The following is a 20,311-nucleotide window of genomic DNA, read 5'->3' as shown; positions in this document are numbered from 1 at the left end:
TCAGAAACTCATAGTGTGATGGGGGCGAGTTGGGCTTTTCAGCCAGCGGCGCGCGGGGGTCGGTTCCCAGATGTGCCAACGCCGGGCGGCGGTGGCCACGCCTGGAACGGCCTTTCCAGCAGCAGTAGCAGCCGCAGCAAAGCCGCCGGACAAATCCCACCCCGGGCCCCATGAGTCCAATCCGTCTTGTTTGGGAGGCGACGCAGCTTGGGAAGCAAGGGGCGGGGAGGGGGAAATCCAAGCCTTTGGGGGCTCCCGACAGGTGTTTGGGGGAGAGGGCGGAGCCCTGTTAGGGAGGATGAGGGAGGGGCGGTGCTGCCCCTTTAAGAGGCGGTGGCCGAACCGGGACCTTTTCTCCTTCCCCGGAAGGAGAGCGAAGCCGCGGCTGGGCGCGCAAGGTGGGGAGGTGCGGAGCTGGGCTTTGGGAGGCGGGGCGCGCGCGGGGGGGTACCCCGCCTTTCCGTGCTCCTTGCGGTGGACCGGTCTGCCTGCTCAGATCCGCCGCCCACCCGGGATCGCAGGCGTCTGTGCGGCCAGGGGTCGCGGCCGGGACAAGCTGGGAGCACAGTGCCCGGGGCGGGTGGGCGGTGACCCGACGCAGGGCAAGCGGAAGAACAGACCCGCGGACCTCCGAGGCGAACCTGAGAGCGCAGACCTCGAGCGGACGTGAAACCAACCGGGTCCGGGGGCCAGGAACTGCTCAGCGCTGCAGGGCTCCGCGCCGCTGCCGCTGCCCGCCCGAGCGTTCCCAGGGGCGCGGGGAGCAGGTGAACAGGTCCTCACGCACAGCTCCACGCCCTCACGCGCTCTCGCCCCGGCCTCCGCTCCCGCTTGCAGCCATGGGCCCGGGTCTGCGCCGCGCCACCCGCGTCCCGCGCCGGATGCTTTGCGCGCTCGCCTTGATGGTGGCCGCTGGCGGCCGCATCGCCTCTGCTTTCAACCTGGACACCCAATTCCTGGTGGTGAAGGAGGCCAGGAACCCGGGCAGCCTCTTCGGCTACTCGGTCGCCCTCCATCGGCAGACGGAGCGGCGGCGGCGCTACCTGTAAGTGAGGCTGGCGGGGGTGGGGTGAGAGAGAGTGTGTGTGCAGGGTGCGGATCGAAGCTGAGTCCGAGTCCTGGCCCGCGGGCTTCCGGGCCTGATTGCCGCTTGCTCCTTCGCCTGCTGAGTCTTGGCGGGAAGTGGAGGGATTGGGCGTGGGATGGGGGTCAGTAATCATTGGCAAGTGTTGACCCAGCCAGAAGCTGTCTAGACGCAGCTCCTCATCCCTTTCAACCTCCCTGGGGAGCAGAAGTGGGGTTCTCGTTCCTGAGCCCCCTTCCATTCTGAGAATTGAGTACCTTGAGTACAGCAAGCCTTTTCTCTCCAGGGCTGGGAGCTTGGGGAAACTGCAGTATAAACACCTAGTGGATCCTCCTTCCCTGTTTCCTAGGAAGAACCTAAGGGCACATGTATTTAAGCTTTGCTCCCTTTATACCTTGCATTTAGTCTGCGGCCACGCTGCCAGCCACACCCTCTGCAGAGCCAGACTGGAGGGCTTCTCAACCCGCTTGGCCGTTGGGGTGAGGCAATGGTGGTGGGGCGAGTCTTGGCGTTTGGAGCTGTCCAGGAGCTCTCTCTGACCCCTTGAGGGTGGGGGAGTAGAAGAGAGAGCAAGGGCTTTCCCAATTCCTGCTTAGTCTCCTTCCCCCCCCCCCCCCCCCCCGCACCAATCCAGCAGTGACACCCTCTCACCAGACATCTTCCCTGCATTCCACAAATTCATGTTGAATCTTCAACCCTGAGTGTGTTTGTTTGGTTTGAAGAGGGAAATGGTGTTTTTCTCTTTCTTCTGTTCTCCTTCCCCAACAGCTGCAAGGAGAAGGAGGGGAAGAGCTAGGCACAGGGGAGAGAGGGGAAGGAGATTGCATCCAGCTGCTTCTGCCTACCCCACCCCCGCCCCCACCCCCACCATACGCACTCATGTCCAGAGGGGCATGTCCAGGTTTCAGATGTTTCTCTGCCATTCCCTCAGTATGCTGAGGTCAGAATTTGGGCAAGAGGACACTTGGAGGTGAGGCTGCCCCAGGAGGTAAGGAGTTTAGGACAGGTCAGGAAGGCCCCATCACTTTAGGCTAAGTGACCAGACAGACTTCTGCTCCTACCTGGTGTCTGACCTGGTTGAGCAAGAGGACCTTGTCAGAAAAAGGGTGTGTTGAAACCTCTCCAAGCTCTGGCTAGGGCCTGCAGAAACTTGAGGAAGCTTGGAACGTCCAAAGTCCAACCTCTGCCCCAGCCTTGGCTCTAGCCCTGCTGGCCCAGCCCCTGTCCAGTCTACCTACCTGAACTTGGCCTCAATTCCATTTACCTTCTGCAGAGACTAGGGCCACCACACCCTTCCCAGCTTGGCCCCAGCAGCTGTGGTCTGGCCTTGGCCAACCCTTCATCTTTTGGAGACCCTAAGTGACCATCAACACGAGTTTCTATATTGATGCTCTTTCTGCCCCTACCCAGAAAAAGATTTTCCGATTTTCCAATTTTCCATGCAGAAGCTGCATGATATAAGGCAACATAATGTAGAGAAGATTAAAAGAGCAAGAGGAAATAATGGAAAGCTGGAGTCAATAAAGGATTCTGCACCACCACCACCACCACCACCTTTGCTATGTAACCTTGAGCAAGAAATTTCCCTTCTCTGGGCCAGTTTTCCCTAAAGAGGGGCTGGACCCGAATCTATATTCTCCTTCTCTGTTGCCCTAAAAGAGGCAACTTGGCATTGTGGAGAGAGAAGAAGCTCCAGGGTTCCATTGCCAACTTCCTGTCTTGGATCTATCACGAATATCTGAGCCTTAATTTCCTCGCATGTCAGGGGAAGGAGAACAACATACCTTCATGGGATGATAGTGGGGCTTGAATAAGATAATGCGTGTAAAATGGTCTACATATGCCAACACACAGCTGACGGCTCTTGTGCTAAAGCCTGGATGCACCCTCACCTTCCCACAGCCTTCGCCGAAGATGGCTGAGCAGAGGGCTCTACTTTTCTTCTTGAGCAGGCTGAGATGGCATTAGGCCTGCCAAGAGCCCAGAAAGTTCTAAAACTAATGAACCTTAGAAAGGCAGGTTGTTCTAGATAGAGTTTGGGGTAATTCTCTTGGGTATCTTCAGTCCTTCCCAGGAGTAGTTCTAGATCTTGGCTCATCTCCTCATCTCACTGAATTCTGCTCCTTGGCCCTTTGGGAGAGCCAATTGGCCCAGTTGGGCTTAGCTGCAGCCAGCTGTGTAGCCAGATGCGAACAGCTGCCCAAGTGCACAGCTCAGGGAAACAAGCAACTTGAATTGCAGTCTTCAAAGTCCCTTTGGAAAAAGGGGAGGGTTCATGGTCCTGAAAAGCTCTGCCTGGGGTTCATAGGTTTTCTGGAGGTGCAGGGACCCTTGAAAATATATATAAAATCATGTGTGTTTACACAGTGTTCTGGGGGCAGGAGGAGGGGAGAGTATAGCTTTCATCATATTCCCAAAGAAGGCCTTATTTCAGAAATGGTTAAAAACCCAGGTGCATACCCTCTTTTCTCCCTATTGCCTCCATCTCTGGACTGGGGTTCCCTGCCTACAACATCAGAGGCTTACCCCAATGCAGGCCCCAATTTCTTAGTCTCTGGATGTGAGAGGTGAGGAGCTGGGCAGAAGACCAGTGGGGAAACTGAGGGACTATTCCTAAGACTATTCCTAGCACTATTCACTGACCCCCTGCCCCCAGCACCTGCTCTTTATTTCCTCCTGGGAATCCAGGTGTCCTAGTCTGGCCTGACCTTGTGGACTATGGGAGATAGCTCTGGGGCCCTCCTTTCCCTTTCGTCTTTGCCTGGCAGTGAAGGTTTCTGGGAAGCCTGGGGCTGGAGTAGCTGCGGCTCCTGGAAGATGAGGTCATACCTGAGGGAGGCAGGAACTAGGATTACCTGCTGTGCTCTCCCAAAACATGTTTCCCTGGGCAGAGCAGCCACCTGGCAGCCTCCAAGGCTCGTTCCAGAGGAAATGGGAATAGCAGCTGCGGCTGCAGGCAGAAAACCTGCATGTGTCGTGTCCTTCTCTCTCCAACTTACGAGTTCAGGCCAAGGAGCTTTAAATTAGGTGGGAGTCAGGGGAAGCCTGATCTTTTAGAAAAATAAGTAAAAGGGGCTTGGTCAGAGCTAAACAAAGGAGGAAGAGGATGTCCGTTACAGCAGGAGAAATTGAGATTAGATGACATGAAGAATGCCCTAATGGATCAAACATAAAAAAACTCTAAGGAGCAAGGAAGAGGGGAAGTGAGAAAAACAGCCTTGTTCTTTTTTATCAAAGTCTTAGGCCAAGGCTTCTTTTCCTTGTCCCCTCTCATTCTGTCGCTTCTTCCAGCTTGTTGCTCTGGTTCTAGGGCTGAGTCACCAGAGGAGAGAGGGGGCTGGGTGGGTAGCTGGGGAAGTAGGGGGAGGACAGAGAGGGCTGCAGTTTCAGCTACCATAGGAACAGCCTCTGGGGAGTTGGCTAATTCGGGCAGCGGAGCTGGCACAGAGCTGAGATCTAGGCATCTGAGAGCTGACCCCACCCCAACCCTGGCTCAGAGCTGGAGCATCCCCTCCCCAACCTGTCTGAGGTGGAAGAGGACCCTGAGGAATAACACATGTGGGCCAGTTGGGCTGTGTGCTAGACCCTCTGGCTCACTCCATGGCAACTGAAATCTTCCCAGTGGAGCCACCCCAGCACCCCCCTGAGGTGAGGAGTCTGGAAGTTGACTTTTATAGGCTGTTTCTCTGAGCATCACCCCACCCTAGTGCCCCCAGGGGGAACTTCTTTTCTTTGGGATAAGCCAGTCTGGAACCCTGATATCCCTGGGTCCCATTCCCTGGCCTCTTCAGATTCTACTGCTTTCTATTTGACTGTGCCATTAGCTTTGAACTGCCTAGAGAAAAGTGATGGGGCAGGCGTGAGGAAGTGCTTTTCTAGAACTTGGAGCTCAGGGGCTCCCCAGAGGCCAGGAGGGGCTGTCCGGTTGGAGCCAAGGGAGAGGGTATAGAGGCAGCTGTTTGAAAGCCCTTAAGAGGTCATTTTTCCCCCACCCCCGCCCCCACCTTCCACAGGGGCTCCCTGCCCACCTACCCCAGCCCAGCCAGACTCCAGGAGAGGTTTGGTCTGATCTCCTTTCTTTCTTGCTCCAAGAGCTAGGCAAAACCTCACACCTAACCTCCTCCCTTCTGATTGCTGCTGGTAGGGTGGACTCAGTAGTGGTCTAGAAGGGGTCAGCTTTTGGACTCTGATCTAGACCAGATCCAACAGCTGGCTGCAGAGTGCTCATTTGCATATTAATTTGCATTGTCTTTGCATATCAGTAAGGTCTCTCCCACCCCCTGGATTCTCCCCTACCTGGCTGTGGCTGAAGGCAGCTGGACCAGACTCTCTGCATACCCGCCTTCCCCCATCCACTCTCAGTCCTCTGGCTGTAGACCCATTGGATCCTGGGCTGGGAGCCAGAGGGCCTTAAAGGGCCTCTGAGCAGTCCAAGTTAGAACTAAAAATACTCCAGGGGGGTGAGGGGGGGGGGCTCCCAATGGAATCTCTGGGGAGGGAGGGGCCTGGGATTAGGGCACTGGCCCTGCCCCACCCCAGTCAGTGGGCACAAGATTGCTGCTGGATGAGGGCTGGGAGGGTATCAATGATAAGGAGATTTATTTCAATCCAACTGTCATTCATACCCAGCTCCGCCTGCTTGGTTCCCTAGGAAACTTTGAGGAGGGGTCCCTCAACTGACTCCCTCACACATCTTGGGCAGGGCAGAAGCAGAGACAGCAACACTACCATTGCATAGCTCCTCAGGGACCCCTTGCCCACTGAGGGAGGCCTGGACTCACTCCTTCAAGGCCATTGTAGCTAACCCGCAGCCTCCACCTCCAGCCAGATCTGAGCTCCCACCCTGGATTGACTCTCTGCCAGGGTCCCACCCCCACCTTAGTGATAACCTGGTTTCCTTAGGCCTCGGGAGTGCTACCATGTCCCATCCTCTGCTCCCTCTAAAAAACTGGACTAGTCTGTTAGTTGCCCTCTCCTCCGGATTCCCTAACCTGGTGGGACTGAAATTGCTGGGTGCCTGGGAGGAGGTGTGGGGGTGTGCTAGGGCCAGTCTTGGTGCCACAAGAATCAGACAACAGTGCTCACATTGGCCATGGCTTCATGGTCAGAAAGCCCCTTCGAAGAAAGAAACCACTTGCTCCCAAACAACCTTAGGAATTGGTTGGACAGCTGCTGTCCCATTTTACAGATGAGGCACTCAGGGCTCAGAAAGGGAAATGAAATGTCACCTTGAGGCAGAACAAACCCTAGAACTAGGCCCTTGGGCTCCCAGGCTGAGGTGTTTCCCACAGGCCGTGGCTTCCCTCTCTCACCTATCAGGCATGCTAGGGGTGATGGCGAGGGGTAGTCAGGCAACAGACTCACCAGGCACCCTCTCCAGGCCAGACAGAGGGTGACTAACCAGCCTGGCTGCCACACTGGCCCCCTGCCAGCCCTCCTGCCTAGAACTGCTCTGCTTAACAAGGCTGCACTCCTTTTCCCAAGAACACTTCCCCAGGATGAGGGCTAAGCTGAGATGTGAGGTGCAGGCAGAGATTTCAACCCCTTCCCAGTACCCCCAGGCAGTGCATTCCTGACAGCCAGTGGGAGGAGGCACCCAGGCCCTAACATGCCCAGGGCCTGCCCTGCCTACTCCCTGCAACCCTCACTAACAGAAGGTATAGGCGGGGCGTAGCCCGGCACTTTGAGACTCTGGCAGGAGGCCCAGAGCCCAGCTTCTGAGCTGGGAGCCTCAGGGAGATAGTGTTGCTGGGCCCAGATGGAGGGGTTCCTAGGAGGTACCTGCCATCCAGGAGGCTGGGTCCATTAGAATGGAGGAGGTGGTCCTGACAGAATGCCCAGAGGCTGCAGAGAGATGATGCCAGGAGAGCAGGAATAGTAGGACAGGATTCTCAAACTGGGATGCACAAAATTTGGGAAGCATGTTAAATAGGCATGTTGCAGGGCTCCATCCCCCAGATTCGATTCAGATGGTCTATGATAGGATGGGGAATTTGCCTTTTTAACATATATACCAGGGATTACTGATGCAGGCAGTCCAAAGACTGTCTTTTGAGATATTATTTTAAGGCTGATCCCCTGTCTTCCTGTCCTCTAGTCACCTCCCTGGTATGAGATGGGTTGCCAGGACCCAAGCCCCCTTGAAGGAACTTGTAGTCAGTGTCCATAAAGATAGGCAGGCTGGGGACAAGGTAATAGTCCTCACCCATCCGCACTCTCATACCTACCTTCCAACAACACTGCCCTAGGGCCACATTGTCCAAAATGGCAGGTACCCAGTCCCACCAATTACCCATGTGCCTGTCTTAAGGTGGCAGTGGGAGGTAAACATCGCCTAGGTCAGTTAGGAGCCCATGCCTCCTAGATCTAAGTCCTCAGATAGCCTAGAGAGGAAGGACCCGGGTTTCCAAAAACCGACGCCATCCCACTCCTCACATGTTCTCCCCTGGGGCCCCCTGGAAATTACACCCTGCACCAGGATTCCTCCAGTCTTGCTTTCTTCAGGTCGACCTTCATCTAAGAGGCCACATCATTCCTTTCAAAACCCAGATCTGCCCATGTCACTCCCTTGCTTAAGATCCATCCATGACTTCCCCAAGACCCTTCCTACCCTGCCTTCTTGACTCTCCCCCTGTTCCCAGATTCCGTCTGTATCAGGACCCTGCAAATCCCTGAGTCACCCTGCTTGCTCATGCTTCCTGTCCCTTGAACATACCGTACTTGTGCCCAAAGTACCCTTACTCCCCTTCTTTACTTCATGAACCCTGGTCATCGTCCTGAAACTCAGACCAGGTCCTCTCTTCCGTGGGCTTTCCTGACTGCCACTCATGCAGAATCTGGACTGGTTTGCTCCCTGCTTTCCTTTCATGAGGCACTGACTGCAGGTACCTGCTTTCTTGCCTGCCTTCCCCTTCACTGGGCACTCCTGAAGGGCATGGGCTGGGATCTATTCATCTCCGACCCCAGAGTTTGGCTCACACAGCCTGGCACAGAGCAGATGCTCAGTTAAGGCAAGTCGTTTGAAGTGGGCTTTGAAGAGTCTGAGCCCAGGCCCCTCCTACCTCCTCGCCCCTCAGGCTCCTGGCTGGTGCCCCCCGGGACCTTGCTGTGCCTGATGGCTATACCAACCGGACCGGTGCTGTGTACCTGTGCCCACTCACTGCCAACAAGAACGACTGTGAACGGATGGACATCAGAGAGAAAAGTGAGGGGAAGGGGCTGGGGATCAGTGCTGGGACAGGAGCCTGGTGGAGGGGGCAGCACAGAAAGAAATGGTCCGGAGGAGATAGAAGTCTCACCTGGGCAGTTTCTAATCGCTCCTTGTCCATCGAAGAGGGAATCCTAGAGGGGAGTGGGGCCATGTGGGACTCGTGGAGCTCAGACTGTGACGGGCTGGGGAGAGGGAATAGGGAGGGCTACACTGCTGGAATGGAGTACCCAAGAGGGACCAAGCCCTGCCCTCCAGAGGCGCTAGGCACTAGGAGGATGAGGCGCCCTGGTTCATGATCCCTCCCATGCCCACAGGTGACCCTGACCATCACATAATTGAGGACATGTGGCTGGGGGTGACTGTGGCCAGCCAGGGCCCTGCAGGCAGAGTCCTGGTAAGTGGGCATTCACTGTCAGCTCCCCCTCCTCCAGCTCTCTCCTTCATCTCCCAGGAGCTGGGAAGGAAAGTGTGTGGTACGTGAGCCAGGATCTCGCAAACGTCCATTTCTGTGGCTGTCTGTGTCCCTTGGGTGTCCTTTGATCCTTCATTTATGGGGTGGGGAAGGTGGGGGGGGAGTGTGTGGTACTCTCCCAAGGTCCAGCATAGCCTGGGTCCTGTCTAGATCGCCACTTCCTCCCTACTCACCCTCACCCTCATTCCCGCAGCGCTCACACTTCATGGGAACAAGCTGAGGGAACTTCAAGGAGGAAAGGGCAGACAGGGCCTCAGGGCTCTGCAGCGTGGTCTTGATCCTTACTGGGCGGCTGGCTGTGGAAGCGGCATAGCCATGCTCACCCCAGCTCACCTGGATTGGGTTTGGGGCCACTCCCTACTGACAGTTGTCACCTCCCGCCCACATTGCTCAGTGCCGTCCCCCCTAGGGTGTCAATTTCTGAGTCCCAGACAGACAAATATTTTTCATTTTTAAATTGATATAAAATTTCCATATATCGAAATGTACAGATTTTAAGTGTCCGTGAGTTTTGACCAGTTATATACCCATGCATGTAATTTATTCAAGAAATGGCATATCTTCATCACTCCAGAAAGTGTGCCCCTTCCAGTCGTCACCCCCATAGCCAGCACTGTTATGATCTGTCACTTTGAATACTGTTTTAAGCTCCGAGTTTGCATCAGTTCCCTGAAAACACCTTTTCTAGACCCCTGTTATGGATGGTGTGGGTATTAGAACCTGGGTCCATCAGCGTCATCTGCTCACCCATCCATTTATTCAATAAGTTTTTAGTGAGCACCTACTGTGTGCCAGTACTAGGAACTTAGTGGTGATTCAGGTCAGGCTTGGCCCTGTGTGAGTGATGCTCACAGCTGAAAGGAACACAGAAAGCAAGCCCACAAGAACTAGGCCTGGGTTTTGCCTGGCCCCTGGCTGTTTTAACAAATACCCTATTCTGATTGATTTGCCCAGTAACTACCAAACACCTCCAGTGTGCCAGGAGAAGCTCTGAGGGAGACAGTGCACGCAGCCTAGTGCTTAACAGCTCAGACTTCAGAGTAGGACAACCTTGGTTTGAACATTCTTTGCCTCTCTAGAAGTGAGATCTTAAGCAGAAACCTTTTCCTTGTGCCTCAGTTTCCCTATCTAAAATGGGAAAAGTAGATGTCCCTACTCCATAGGGTTGTTAGGGGGCTTAAAAGAGTTAATATGTGAAGAGCTTAAAATTGTGACTGGCCTATAGTAAGCACTCATTAAGTGTTAGCAGATGCTATTATTTCATCGTTAAATTATTTTAATGGTGGTCTTCTGGTTAAGAAGGCAAGGTCATCTGGGGACAGTAGAGAAGCAGGTTCCTTAATCTCCTTGGTATCTAGCTCCTCCTAGACCCCAGAGCCTGAACCCCACATTCCCTCACCCTTTCCCCTTTCATCTTGCCAAGATCTCTGAACCACTCTCAAATCCAGTACCTTCTGGCCTTCCAAAAAGTGTTTCAAATCTTCGGAACAGATTTCTGAACTCTAGACAGGAGCTGCAGGACCTGGCATCACTGTGGGAAGAAAAGCCAGGAGGCCCCTTTCAGCTCCTCCCCCACAGAGCCAGAGGCGCACAGGGCTAAAGAGATGGCTGGCCCTGGGTCCCTGCTGTAGACTCAGGCTGTGTGCTGGGGTGGGTCCCCAGGTCTGTGCCCACCGCTACACCCAGGTGCTGTGGTCGGGGCTGGAGGACCAGCGGCGCATGGTGGGCAAGTGCTATGTGCGGGGCAATGACCTAGAGCTGGACCGCACTGATGACTGGCAGACCTACCACAACGAGATGTGCAACAGCAACACTGACTACCTGGAGACGGGCATGTGTCAGCTGGGCACCAGTGGCGGCTTTACCAAGAACACTGTGTACTTCGGTGCTCCCGGTGCCTACAATTGGAAAGGTGGGGACCATGGGGGTAAAGGAGGAACAGAGACCACTTAGTCAGTCACTGGACAGCCAGCTGAGACCCTCCATACTATAGGATAGAAGAGACAGGACTCCTCTGCCAATGTTAGCAACCACCACAACCTCTACTATTTTAAAGCAGTATGTGCTAGAGGCTTTACACATATTATCTTAATTAATCTTAAAATACTCTAGGAAGCAGGTATTATTATACCCATTTTATAGAAAACTGAACCTCAGAGAAGTGAAGTAAATTGCCCAAGCCAACAGCAAATTTGAAACCTGAATTAGAACGCAGGTCCATTTGACTCCAGTTTAACCATTTAAAAACGTATTTAAAAAGTAAATAACTACTAAATGGTGCAGTAGGGTTTGGTAAAATAAAGAGTAAAAGTGCCCCTCCATTCCCTCGTCCCATTTCCCAGCTTATACTACCAAGAATCTTGTGGATCATCCAGACTCATCTTCAACACACACACACACACAGAATCGAACTAAACATGCTGCTCTGCTACCTTCTCTTATCATTTTCAATAAACAGGGCAGTTTTTTGTTTGTTTGTTTCATGTCAATACATATAGGGCAATCTTTTGGGGGCTGCAGAGTAAAACCTTTTATCAAGACGCAGGCTTGTAACTACCATGCCACCCCCTGATGGTCCACACCCTCTCCATCTTTGCTTCTCCACCACACAGGTTGTAGCAACAGGGACTCCTTACCCTTTACTGTACCTGACTGTTGCAGAATCAACAGGCAGAGGGAGCCCAGAATCTTGTCCTCTTGGCCAACAGGTGGCCTGGGGCATAGAAACACCTCCGGGCTCACCTGAGGCCGAGGCCTCTGCTCGCCCCTATAGTCCTACCTCCCACCTTTAGAACCTTGGCAGGACTGCAGGTGCTCTCCAGCAGTGGAGGCCAGGTAGGCAGGCTGAGTTTGGGGGCAGGACCAGGAGGAGATAATGGCATGGAGTCTGGCCTCAGTGTCTAGAATTGGAGAAATGTCATCCAGTATCCAGGGGCTTGGATGAGCAGATTCCAGCCATGTCTCTATAACTAGCTCCCCATCGCTGAGACTTGCTTTTCTCATCTGCAAAATAAGAGTCATTATCTTGTATGACAGAATAGTTAAAGAGGAAGTGATTTGCAAGTGACAAAGTAATCACAAATATTTTAAAAAGGTTATTATCCTTCTCTGGGGAGGGTGCCTGGACTGATGGAGGAAAGGGATGGTGACTTATACTTCCCCTCCCCAAATCCTTGTGAAGGAAACAGCTACATGATTCAGCGGAAGGACTGGGATTTATCCGAATATAGTTACAAGGGCCCAGAGGACCAAGGAAACCTCTATATTGGTGAGTCCAGTTGTGGTTGCCCAAGGGGTGGAAGAGGAAGAGGGGGTCTCAGTCCCTGGCAGGCTGGCCCTCTCACCTTCAGGTGGAAGAGTGAGGCCAGGGTGCAGGTGTGACTAGTGGCATTTAGTTCAACTAGCATTTATTGAACACCACCTGTATGTACCCAAGATGCAAAGCCCTTACCCTCGCAGAGCTCACAGTCCAGTATGCAGGCAGGACTGGGCACTGGACATTCAGTGTTCACTTTCCTGCCCAGCTTCGAATAGAGGAATAGAAGATAATGGGTTTAGATAGAAGGAGACAAAGCTTACTGGGCCCTTGATTGACCACCTTCCCCCCTTCCCAGGGTACACGGTGCAGGTGGGCAGTGCCATCTTGCACCCCACGGATATCACCATTGTGACGGGTGCCCCACGGCACCAACATATGGGCGCTGTCTTCTTGCTGAGCCAGGAGGTAGGCGGAGACCTACGGAGGAGGCAGGTGCTGGAGGGCACGCAGGTGGGCGCCTATTTTGGCGGTGCCATTGCCCTGGCAGACCTGAACAATGATGGGTGAGGATCCAGGGACATTCTCTGGGGCCAGGGAGAATGGCGAGGGGGACGGGCTTGCCAAGGCAGGGAACTGGAGGCTTGCAACTTTTCATTTGTTTGCATGTTGTTTGCAGGGATTTGCAAAGTCAATTTTGCCTGTTGATTTGCAATTAGACTTTATGGGATTTGGGGTATCTGCACGTCAGTCGCATGACACCTGCATCTCTTTGTCTATGGCTCTAGTGGATGTGGGCTGTTTCGGTGTGACCTGTGCCTATATGGCTTCTTCGCATGTGTTTTCCATTAGATGGGTCATGTTGGCATTACATGTCTTTCCCACGACCTATGGCCGGAGAGGCCTTTGTACAACTGTGCGCCCTGGCACAACTGTGCCTGCTAAACAAGAGTTATGCTGCATATCTGGGACTGACCTCACACTCTCATTTCCCCCTCCTTTCCTGTGCAGGTGGCAGGATCTCCTGGTGGGTGCCCCCTACTACTTTGAGCGGAAAAAGGAGGTAGGGGGTGCCATCTATGTCTTCATGAACCAGGCAGGCACCTCCTTCCCTGCCCACCCCTCCCTCCTTCTTCACGGTCCTAGTCACTCCGCCTTTGGCTTCTCCGTGGCCAGCATTGGTGACATCAACCAGGATGGATTCCAGGGTATGAGCCAGCATTCCCACCCCAGCACCCCCACTGACTGAGTGCCAGCTGCATACCAGGTTTGACAGGGCCAGAAGAGGAGATGGGATGGGGCCCAGGCCTGAGGAGCTCACAGCAGTACTAGAGGACGCACAGAGGGATACAGCAGAGGCGAGGAGTGGATATGCCACCGGGCATCGAAGGCTGTGCTGAGTGTGCACGGTGGAGGGGAGCAGAATGGGCGCGACATGAGTGTGGGAGTCTCGCCTGACATGCCCAGATCTAGTAGGTGGGAGGTGTTCACATCAGAGATGAGGCTGGAGAGGTAGTATGGGGGTGGGGTAGAAGTTTTGAAAGCCAGGCAGAGGAACTGGGGCTTTATATTTGGATAATGGTAGAGGGGTATCCAGAAAAATTTTTGGGTCAGAGAAGTAACGTGATAGCTTGGTGCCTTGGTATCTTGAAAGATCATTCTGGAGGGAGATATGGGATGGATGGGGGGGATCAAGGCTGGGGTATTAAGATCAAGAATGTAATGTATCAAGTGAGAGATTTTAAGATCTAGGATAAGGTGGGAGCCACAGATATAGAGGATGTCACCAGAACTCTGTAGCACTTAGGGACCAATCAGACCTGGATGTCAGGAAGAGTGACAGATCAAGAGATTGAGCCTGCTTGCCCTGGGAGCACCTGGCTTATATAGAAGCCACTTCTCTGGCATCCTCAGTTTCCCAGAACACAGCTGAAAACCAAAAGGAAGGCAAAGGAACCTCTAAAGAGGCAAAATAGGTGCCAGAAAGTTCAGTTAACAGAGCCCAAGCACTTACTGATACGGGAGGCGTCCAGTTTCCACTCAAGACCTACTTATTCTTCCTTTACATACTTTTCTAGCAAGCTTGGAATTCTGGTTACTTAACACCTTATCAGATCTAAGGCAACAAACTAGGAGGTCAGTAAAGTTTAAGAAGCTGAAACATTTTGAATTTATTTGTGAAAATAATAGTGAGAATTTTAAAAATCTGGACATTTGAACAAGTAAAGGTCACTATAGAGTTGTGATTAAAATCTGAGCTCCCCATGTTAGACAGACATGAGCTCCAATATCCTTTTCTCTACTCACTAGCTGTGTGACTGGGTTTTCTGAGGCTGTTTCCTCATCACAAAGTGGGGACAGTAGTACCTACTGCTGGCACTCTTGTGAGGATTAAAGGAGTGCTTGATAACTATCTGGCAAAGTAACCAATGGGGAACGTTTGCTTTTGTGACCCTATTGGTAAATGACATTAAAAATACAGGTGTCTGGAGGGGAGTTTGTAGGGGAGATGGAAAGCACTGTCATAAGGGAAAATAAACATCAGCCCGTGGTCAGGAATCTGGCGTGTAGGCCTGCCCGAGACATTAACTTGCTTTGTGACTTTAGGTAAGTCACTTCCCTCTCTTGGACCTACTTTCCAACATATAAAAGGAGGCAGTTGGGTGCCCAGTGGTCCCAATTTTAATCCTGAGCTGCAGAGCTCCATTCCCTGATGGTCTGAACACTGCCTGGCCAGTTGGAGTCAAGGCCGTGCTGGGCTCTGTGGCTGGAGCACAGGGTTGGGGATACGTGGGCACACATTCCGCAAGGTGACCCCATTCTGCCTGTCTTCCCCAGACATTGCTGTGGGAGCTCCATTTGAAGGTTTGGGAACAGTGTACATCTACCACAGCAGCTCCAGGGGGCTTCTCCAACAGCCCCAGCAGGTACGGATGGACAGGGACTCAGCGACTCTACCCTCCTTTCACTTACCCACCCCTCCCTATTCCCCCTGGGTCTCATTCCCCAGAGCCTATCCCAGAGTTTGTCCACATCTCTCCCCCTACCCTCAGATGATCCACGGAGAGAAGTTGAGAATACCTGGGTTGGCCACCTTTGGCTACTCCCTGAGTGGGCAGATGGATGTGGATGAGAACTCCTACCCGGACCTGCTAGTGGGGAGCCTTTCAGACCGCATCGTGCTTCTGAGGTGAGCCAAGGCGACAGCGGATAGGGGCCATTCTCTTTCAACCTTGTCTGCATGGAGCCCTAGCTCTGTCCACTGTCAACGCCAGGTCCACACAAGCCTGAGTCTTGGCCTGGCCTGGCTTGGGGCAGCAGGAGGTGCTGATATCTATGTATTTTTTATGCAGGGCCCGGCCTGTCATCAACATCCTCCATAAGACCTTGGTGGCCAGGCCATCTGTGCTGGACCCCACACTCTGCACAGACACCTCTTGGTGAGACTCTCAGCTCTTGCTCTGCCCACCCACTCCTTATGAATAGGCAGGCCAGAAGGGGCCCTGACTCCCAAACCTCTTCCCTGGCAACTCCTGATACACCACCATTAGTGGGTTGATTCTTGGGGTAAGCATTGCCCTCCCTAACCTACCTCATTGAAAAGCAAAATTCCTTGCAGAAGGTTATAGGTGAATTGGGGGGTGGGCGGGGGTGGAGGCAATAAGGCATGGTGGTCTGGACCGCCGGCTTCAAATCCCAGCTACGCCCACTGCAGGGGTAGGGGTGAGTTCTGTGGAGTGAGAGCCTAGAGGAGGAAGGATGAGGGGGACAGGTGGACAGATGTTGGGAAGAAGAGAAAGCCACCTTGAGCAAATTATTAACCTCAGATTCCTTGCCTATTAAACAAAGCTAATAATAACCTATTCACAGGGTTGCGATAATTAAATGAGCTAATGTACAAAAATCCCTTAGCATGGTACCCTGTGTACCCTAAGTGCTCAAGAAATGTTAGTCACTAAGGTGTGACCATGGTGGTGATGACCCCCCATGTCTTTGTGTGAATATTGGATCAGAAGGCAAAGGTAGACCGACTAGGGAAGCATGGGGGTAGGTGGTATCAGGGGTCTGGACTGGGGATCCTGCCCAAGACCGGTTGGGCCACAACAGACAAATGACTTCAGGCAACTCCTGCTCTCAGGGCCTCAGTTTCCCCATTGGTGACCTCTATCCCTGTTTTCTATGGCTCTACTGGGAGTGGGGAGGGAAGAACCCAAGGACACCCGTGACCAGCTCTGTGGACTCCCCAGTTTTGCCCCTGCCTTTCCCCTGAAGGATGCTGTTGCCCCTTGCGCAGTAAAGGGGGTGAGAGCTAGGGCCTGGATCTGTATCCTGCAGTGACCAGGCCCTCCTGTACATCCCCTGCCCCCCACCAGTGTGCAGGTGAAGCTGTGCTTTGCTTATAACCAGAGTGCTGGGAACCCCAACTACAGGCAAAATATCAGTGAGTGCTGGGGTGCAGGGTGATGGGGAGGGCATGCTCACCTGGTCACTTGCTGACCACCTCATCCTCCTTCTGCAGCCCTGGCCTATACACTGGAAGCTGACCGGGACCGCCGCCCACCCCGACTTCGCTTTGCGCAGAGTCAGTCAGCTGTCTTGCATGGCTTCTTCTCCATGCCTGAGATGCGCTGCCAGACGTTGGAGCTGCTCCTGATGGTGAGGGAGGGGCAAGGGGAAGGCCATGGGCTCCACATCCCTGGAGGAGGTAGCTAGCATCCCCCCAGGTCCAGGGTGAGGGACTGGGGTCTCCGCAGAGACCGAGGTGGGGGAGTGTGCCTGGAAGGCCATAGGTTTTCAGGGGGTACAGTGCGCAGCACCCAGCACTTGGCAGAGGAGAGACAGAGACCCTCAGAGTGGGGATGGGGCTAAAGGGCTCTTCACCTTTGAGAAGAGTATGGGATGTGTGACTCCTTGTTTGGCTAAGCTTTCGGAAAAGGGGTCCATGAGTTGGGAACAAGCTCAGCTCCTCTCTGGGACATTGGGAAGGAAAGGAAGAGCTCAACCTGGGATGAAGGGAGGTTCATACCACCCCAGACGAATCTCTGGGGAGGAGGAGCCCCATCATCTCACTGGGGATCAGGGTGGTAGGAAGGGGGTCAATTCGTGATCGAACCAGAGTGGGGTTCAGCCTTACTGGGGTGTTTTCAGGGTGGAGGGGGGCCTCAGCTCCTCTCTAGGGGCTCGGGGTGGTTTGAGGATTCAACTCAGCCGGGAGGGCAGTGCAGAGCTGGGCTCAGCTCGTCCTCCTTCCCAGGACAACGTCCGTGACAAACTCCGTCCCATCGTCATCTCCATGAACTACTCTTTACCTTTGCGTATGCCAGAGCGCCCCAAGGTGGCGCTGCAGTCCCTGGACGCCTACCCGGTCCTCAACCAGGCGCAGGCTCTGGAAAACCACACCGAGGTGGGTGGGGCCTGACTGAAAGGGTGGAGCTGGGAGGGCTGTGGGATGAGAGGGCACTGTGGGTAATGGGACTTTCACGCCTCCGGCCACTTCCAGGTCCAGTTCCAGAAGGAGTGTGGGCCGGACAACAAGTGTGACAGCAACTTGGAGATGCAGGCAGCCTTCGTGTCCGAGCAGGGGCAGCCGATCAGCAGGTGCTCTTTGGGTGGCTCCAAATGGCCGAGGGTGGAGTGGCCTCTATTGGCTAATGGGAATTGGGGGCGGGGCTTATTGGTTAAGGGAATTAGAGACCTGCGCAAGATCTGAGGGGCGGGACCTCAGAGGGAGGCAAGTCTGAGCCGAGGGACTTTAATTGGGCAGGTAGGCTGTGTATGGCTGGCCTTCGCTGGCCAGAAAAGGGGCTTTCTTCTCCAGGTGAGCCTATAGGGCGGGGTCTGGCTAGAGAAGGAGCTTTCTTTACCTAGTAGACACGAGGGGTGGGGTCTAATTGATCTGGGGTGGGCCTGGGGCGGGGCTCTGGACTCAGTCTGGAGCTCCTCCCTCCTCAGGCTCCAATACAGCAGAGACTTCGGGAAACTGCTCTTGAGCATCAATGTGACCAATATCCGGAGCAGGCAGCGGGCTGGAGAAGATGCCCACGAGGCGCAGCTCACCCTGGCGGTACCTCCCGCCCTGCTGCCGTCCTCAGTGCGCCCTGTGAGTGCCCACCCAGGGCTCCGCCACATATTCGCATCCCATATGCATGCCATTTACATGTGTTGTCCTTTGTCATGTGTCCCCTCTCCTTTGGGCTGGTCCTCCTCAGGTATCTACAGAGCCTCTGTTGCTTGGGGAATCCTGTTCTCAAACCTCTAGGACTTCAGACCCTGTGCCATGGGGAAGGGGTGGGACCAGCCCTACTCTGACCACCCAGACCTGACTGTCTTCTTTCCTCAGTTTGGGGCCTGCCAAGGCAACGAGACTATCCTTTGCCACCTGGGGAACCCCTTCAAACGGAACCAGAGGGTGAGCACTGTTCACCCTCTCTCAGACCACGCCAGTGAATTTCTTATCCTTCTTGCTTCTGCCTGCCTGCTTCCAGGGCTTCCTTGAAGCAAAGAGAGTAAGGAAAGAGATAAGTAAGTGGGGGCGGGGTGGGATCCAGAGATTGAGAAAAATGGGGCCAGTAGAGACCTATGTACAAAGCTAGAGCAGGTGGAGGTAAGGAAACTAATTTTGCTGATCACCAGGCCCCAAGCCTAACACTTTGCTTCTTTTATATGACATAATTCTCGCAACCTTCTAAGGTGGGAGATGCTGTTTTACAGAAAGGAAACACAGGCTTAGAAAGTTTCAGCAACTTGCTTAAGGTCGTATAGCTCAAAAGTAGCAGAAATGTCATTAAAAAATAAAGAGGAAAGGAAAGCAAAGCTGAGGCTGGGAGATTGAAAGAGTGGAGATGGGTGGGGAGGTAGAGACCCCTCACTCAGAATGGGGAGAGAGGAAGACAGAGAAGCAACTCGCAAGCATCATATTCAGCCATCTCCCAACCATGGCATCACCCCTGCTTGGCCCCAAACACCCCTCTCTGCCTCCCTGCTCCTTCTGGCAGATGGAGCTACTCATCGTCTTTGAGGTCATCGGGGTGACCCTGCACACAAGGGAGCTCCAGGCGCAGCTGCAGCTGTCCACGTGAGTGACCTTGCAAAGCCAGTCTATGTCAGGGTTAAGGTGTCCTGGGGCCTCCCCCAAGCCCCAGCCTCAGCTGACATATCTCCCTCACTTACTTCCTGCACTCCTTTTCTAGGTCAAGTCACCAGGACAATCTGCAGCCCATGACCCTGACTTTACTGGTGGATTATACGCTCCAGGCCTCACTCAGCATGTGGGTACCATTCCTGTCCCTTCACCCCAGCCTGTTGCGCCTGAGCTAGGGCCTCCCTGTCCCCAGGTTGTCTCACGAGCTCCTCTGACATACCTCTCTTGGTCTAGTATCCTTAGGCCTCCACTTCCCCTGGGTCATTGCTCCCCTTAACAATGAGAATCACTATCATTATTGTTAATATTATTATTATTCCCCCTGCGAAGCAGGCATCAGTGGAGGAATCAGCAACTCCGGAGCTAAGGTGTTAGTGTGGCCCTACCAGCTCTTGACAGCTTTTTGTGCTAAAGATTTTATATTTTTCATCTCATTGACTTCTCACAACAGCTCCACAATATACCAACAATTAGTAACTCCACTTTACAGATGAGGAAACTGAGGTTCAGAAAGGATAAATAACTTGCTTGAGACCACACAGCTTGGGCAGAGCTGGAATTTTTCTTACCTCTAGGGTGAGTCGCCGGCTACAAAGCTACTTTGGAGGAACAGTGATGGGTGAGTCTGGCATGAAAACTGTGGAGGATGTGGGGAGCCCTCTCAAGTATGAGTTCCAGGTAAGGAGGCCTCTTGAACCCTGGGCTGGAGACTCCTGGGAAGGGCAACGGGTCATGTCTTTCTGGATCTGAGGTCCGAGAGTATGAAGGTTGGGGATTGATGAAATGGAGGTGGTTTTCCAGGAGATGGTGGCCATGAAACCCTCTCTGCTCACAGGTGGGCCCAATGGGGGAAGGGCTGGCAGCCCTGGGGACCCTGGTGCTAGGTCTGGAGTGGCCCTATGAAGTCATCAACGGCAAGTGGCTGCTGTACCCCACGGAGATCACCATCCACGGCAATGGGTCCTGGCCGTGCCAGCCACCCGGAGACCTTGTCAATCCTCTCAACCTCACTCTCTCTGTAAGGACACCACAGGGATCTTTCAGTTGTACCTCATTTGCATGCTTCAGGGCAAAAAGGCCAATGTCTTCCCCTCCTTCCCCTCACACCCCTTAGGGCACCTGTGTCTCCCCCGCCCTTTCTTCCTCTT

General features: G+C 53.7%; 1 protein-coding gene across 1 annotated transcript in view; it reads left to right on the top strand.

The window, feature by feature from the left end:
• The first annotated feature begins 376 nt into the window (after positions 1–376).
• ITGA3 (integrin subunit alpha 3) overlaps positions 377–20,311 on the top strand; it is a 28,708-nt gene continuing 8,773 nt past the window's right edge. The window contains exons 1-20 of the mRNA XM_016158465.2: positions 377–1,045; positions 8,161–8,288; positions 8,609–8,688; positions 10,429–10,678; positions 11,948–12,034; positions 12,381–12,588; positions 13,034–13,230; positions 14,861–14,949; positions 15,076–15,212; positions 15,376–15,462; positions 16,396–16,463; positions 16,542–16,678; positions 17,277–17,426; positions 17,523–17,620; positions 17,975–18,122; positions 18,363–18,431; positions 19,018–19,097; positions 19,213–19,290; positions 19,739–19,841; positions 19,999–20,181. Of these exons, the coding sequence (XP_016013951.2) occupies positions 840–1,045; positions 8,161–8,288; positions 8,609–8,688; positions 10,429–10,678; positions 11,948–12,034; positions 12,381–12,588; positions 13,034–13,230; positions 14,861–14,949; positions 15,076–15,212; positions 15,376–15,462; positions 16,396–16,463; positions 16,542–16,678; positions 17,277–17,426; positions 17,523–17,620; positions 17,975–18,122; positions 18,363–18,431; positions 19,018–19,097; positions 19,213–19,290; positions 19,739–19,841; positions 19,999–20,181 (2,583 nt within the window). The 5' untranslated portion in view covers positions 377–839. The remainder of the gene's footprint in view (positions 1,046–8,160; positions 8,289–8,608; positions 8,689–10,428; positions 10,679–11,947; positions 12,035–12,380; positions 12,589–13,033; positions 13,231–14,860; positions 14,950–15,075; positions 15,213–15,375; positions 15,463–16,395; positions 16,464–16,541; positions 16,679–17,276; positions 17,427–17,522; positions 17,621–17,974; positions 18,123–18,362; positions 18,432–19,017; positions 19,098–19,212; positions 19,291–19,738; positions 19,842–19,998; positions 20,182–20,311) is intronic.

Source organism: Rousettus aegyptiacus, unplaced genomic scaffold (genome assembly GCF_014176215.1).
Source record: "Rousettus aegyptiacus isolate mRouAeg1 unplaced genomic scaffold, mRouAeg1.p scaffold_m13_p_6, whole genome shotgun sequence".
In the NCBI taxonomy this organism is placed as follows: Eukaryota; Metazoa; Chordata; class Mammalia; order Chiroptera; family Pteropodidae; genus Rousettus; species Rousettus aegyptiacus.
Note: the sequence above shows the minus strand (reverse complement) of the source record. Positions and strands in the feature narration are given on the sequence as shown.